Genomic DNA, 3,160 nt, shown 5'->3' with positions numbered 1-3,160 from the left:
CCCCAGCCTTTACAGACTGCAAACTGAATTTAATAATATTGCAGCATTATTTAAATTGCTTATGCATGGGATGAAGGTATTAAATAACTAATATTATTAATTTGGTTTTGTCCTAACATATAGTGTGGATTTTCTGTGCTGAAGGTTTCTTGTTAGCTCCTGTGATAAGACTAGTTTTGATTATAGGAAGTAGCTGCTTGAAGACCTGATGTAATAATTATATCTTGTTGGTATATTATATTTTTTGACCTGTAGGTTTAGTGTAGTAAATTGTATTATGTCTGTTTCACCTTTTCCTCTTTTTTTTTTCTTCTTTTTTTTTGCATAATAAATACGTGTCTTAATAATTACTGTTACTACTCAGCAACCTGAATACCTAAAGGTGCTTGCCAAAATTATGTCTTAATCTTTGTCAAACATTGCACAGTCCCCTGAAATAACTTTTGGGGGTAATTAGTAATTTTGGCAACAAAGTTCCACACTGGACATGGGACAGAATCTTCCCTGTAGATTCTTAGACTAATTGCCTAAGGAGTAAAAGACCAAACAACTACAAACTTGAAAAAAAATACTCGGTATAGAAAAAGCACAGTTAATTTCAGAACTAACTCAAATTGAGAATCAAGATGTGGGCTTAAAATAAAAACTATACTAAACTTTGTTTAAAAGTAATTACAGAAAACAGAATAAAAGTAATTTAATTAATTAAGCCATACATAAAGCTCTGTACGTTAGACAAGTTTGTCCTAAAGCCCTGTCAAAAGTTTTATCGGTTACCCCAGTAAGTTCAGAGATATTTAAAAAATAGCACACTCATGGACTTCCTGGTCTTACACTGCTAAATAAAAAGGGGACCTGAGCAAACAAATTTGAGCACAGGGCATGTGATTATCCGTACTCCCTAATTGTTAGTTCATTCCCTCACTCTATTTCAAGTTGTTCCAGCTTGCTGTTTCCAAGACAAAATTTAAGCATGGTCTTAAATGTAGTTCACTCCAGGGAGCATTTCCCAACAAAACTGCAAGCGTTCAGATCCCACCAGCTCAGCCCCTGAGAGGCTCACCTGCCCTCTCCTGACATGCCGCAGGGCAGACGACGTACACCTTTCATCTCATGCTATAAAACCCATCACTTCATTGGACCACAGCACAGCCCTTGAACTATTTAGATACTTTGAACCAACAAGAACACACACAATCACAATCATCAATTTGTCCTAAAAGCACAGTGTTGGGACTCACTATGAAGCTGGAAGATGATGAAAATTCTTTGGTGGTTAAAGTTTATGAAAAGAGGTCTGAACGGCAGCATTATCTCAAAGTTTAAGCAGGGCTTAAGATTCAAGAGTATCTCTTATTAGTCTTAAAAGCATCATTTGACATCTCTGAGTGCTAGTTTATATTTCTGAAAAATGGGCTATATGTTACAGAGAAACACTGCACATCCTAATTAACATTTAGAAAATGTTTTAAGGTCCCTGGATGAAAAGCAAGATCTCATGTAAATTATGATATCACACAAAGACTTAATTGGCAAAACTTTAGTTTATATATATTTTTTAATAGTTTTTGGATTGTTGTTTCAGTGAAGGGATATTGATAAAAGCAAAAGTGTCTTTTCTTTCACAGCCTCTACAGACTGCAAACTGAATTTAATAATATTGCAGCATTATTTAAATTGCTTATGCATGGGATGAAGGTATTAAACCACTAATATTATTAATTTGGTTTTGTCCTAACATATAGTGTGGATTTTCTGTGCTGAAGGTTTCTTGTTAGCTCCTGTGATAAGACTAGTTTTGATTATAGGAAGTAGCTGCTTGAAGACCTGATGTAATAATTATATTGTTGGTATTTGGTATATTATATTTTTTGACCTGTAGGTTTAGTGTAGTAAATTGTATTTTTCACCTTTCCCTCTTTTTTTTTTTCTCTTTTTTTTATTTTTTTTTTTCTTTGTGGGATAGAAAAACCCCAGATGGAATAGGAATAAACCCTGCACAGACAGCAGGTAAGTTATTATTTCTGAAGCCCAGTATTAAAAACCTGTTATTTTTCTTGTAAACTAATGCATAGCACTCAGGGTTGATTTATATTTTAAGTTTTGATTTCTTAAATGGGAGAAGCATTACCCAGTATTTGGAAACTACGGTCAGCGTAGTGTGTAAAAGGTTAAATCCACAGAACTATTGTTCAACATTTGTTTATTTAGATCTGTGAAAAAATGAGGCACTTCTGATCTTCAGGGCTTAGCTATTTAGTGTGCAGTTTAAAAGAGCAATACTGTATTACATGTTACTGAAATAACAAGTAATAGCTATATTTTTTCCTCACTATATCTAGTCAGTAGTATTTGCTATTTTAGCAGCACTTCTGATGAGAGATGTTTAAAAAATAATACTCAGTTTTAAAGCAGGAACTCTAGGTACTTTGGAAAGCATGTTTTCAAGAAGAGACGATCTTCTTGCCGATAGCCCTCTTTTTCTCACCAAGGGATTACAGGTGAGAAATCTCTGATTTCCACTGTGGAGGCTTGCTATGAGACAAGAGCTTATCTCTGCCACAGAAAAGTGTAAAGCTTTCCCCATCACCTCCTGAAATACATGGAAACGTAGTACAGATGTTGAATTGTAATAATTATGGTCTATTGTGTGGAAGCAGGCTTCTGTGGTCTTGTTCTTGGAACGCTATACTTTTAAATTAATTTGGAAATTATTACAGTAATCTCATCTCGACCCATTTGAGACGAGAGTTATGGTGGAGTGGAGTATCTTGTTAGTAGAAATTTATGAACATTTCTTCCCTATGAATATGAGCCGGCAGTGTGCCCAGGTGGCCAAGAAGGCCAATGGCATCCTGGCCTGTATCAGAAATAGTGTGGCCAGCAGGAGTAGGGAAGTGATCGTGCCCCTGTACTCGGCACTGGTGAGGCCGCACCTCGAATACTGTGTTCAGTTTTGGGCCCCTCACTACAAGAAGGACATCGAGGTGCTGGAGCGTGTCCAGAGAAGGGCAACGAGGGTGGTGAGGGGTCTGGAGAACAAGTCTGATGAGGAGCAGCTGAGGGAACTGGGGTTGTTTAGCCTGGAGAAAAGGAGGCTGAGGGGAGACCTCATCGCTCTCTACAACTACCTGAAAGGAGGTTGTAGCGAGGTGGGTGT

The 3,160-nt window shown here is 36.9% G+C and overlaps 1 protein-coding gene across 1 annotated transcript in view; it reads left to right on the top strand.

The window, feature by feature from the left end:
* Window positions 1-3,160, top strand: part of UFM1 (ubiquitin fold modifier 1) — a 31,042-nt gene that overhangs the window by 23,279 nt on the left and 4,603 nt on the right. The window contains exon 4 of the mRNA XM_009290261.1: window positions 1,978-2,010. Coding sequence (XP_009288536.1) covers window positions 1,978-2,010 — 33 coding nt within the window. The remainder of the gene's footprint in view (window positions 1-1,977; window positions 2,011-3,160) is intronic.

The sequence above is a fragment of the Aptenodytes forsteri genome, unplaced genomic scaffold (genome assembly GCF_000699145.1).
Source record: "Aptenodytes forsteri isolate BGI_AS27 unplaced genomic scaffold, ASM69914v1 Scaffold155, whole genome shotgun sequence".
In the NCBI taxonomy this organism is placed as follows: Eukaryota; Metazoa; Chordata; class Aves; order Sphenisciformes; family Spheniscidae; genus Aptenodytes; species Aptenodytes forsteri.
The sequence above is the reverse complement of the archived record's forward strand: the minus strand, read 5'-3'. Positions and strand labels throughout refer to the sequence as shown.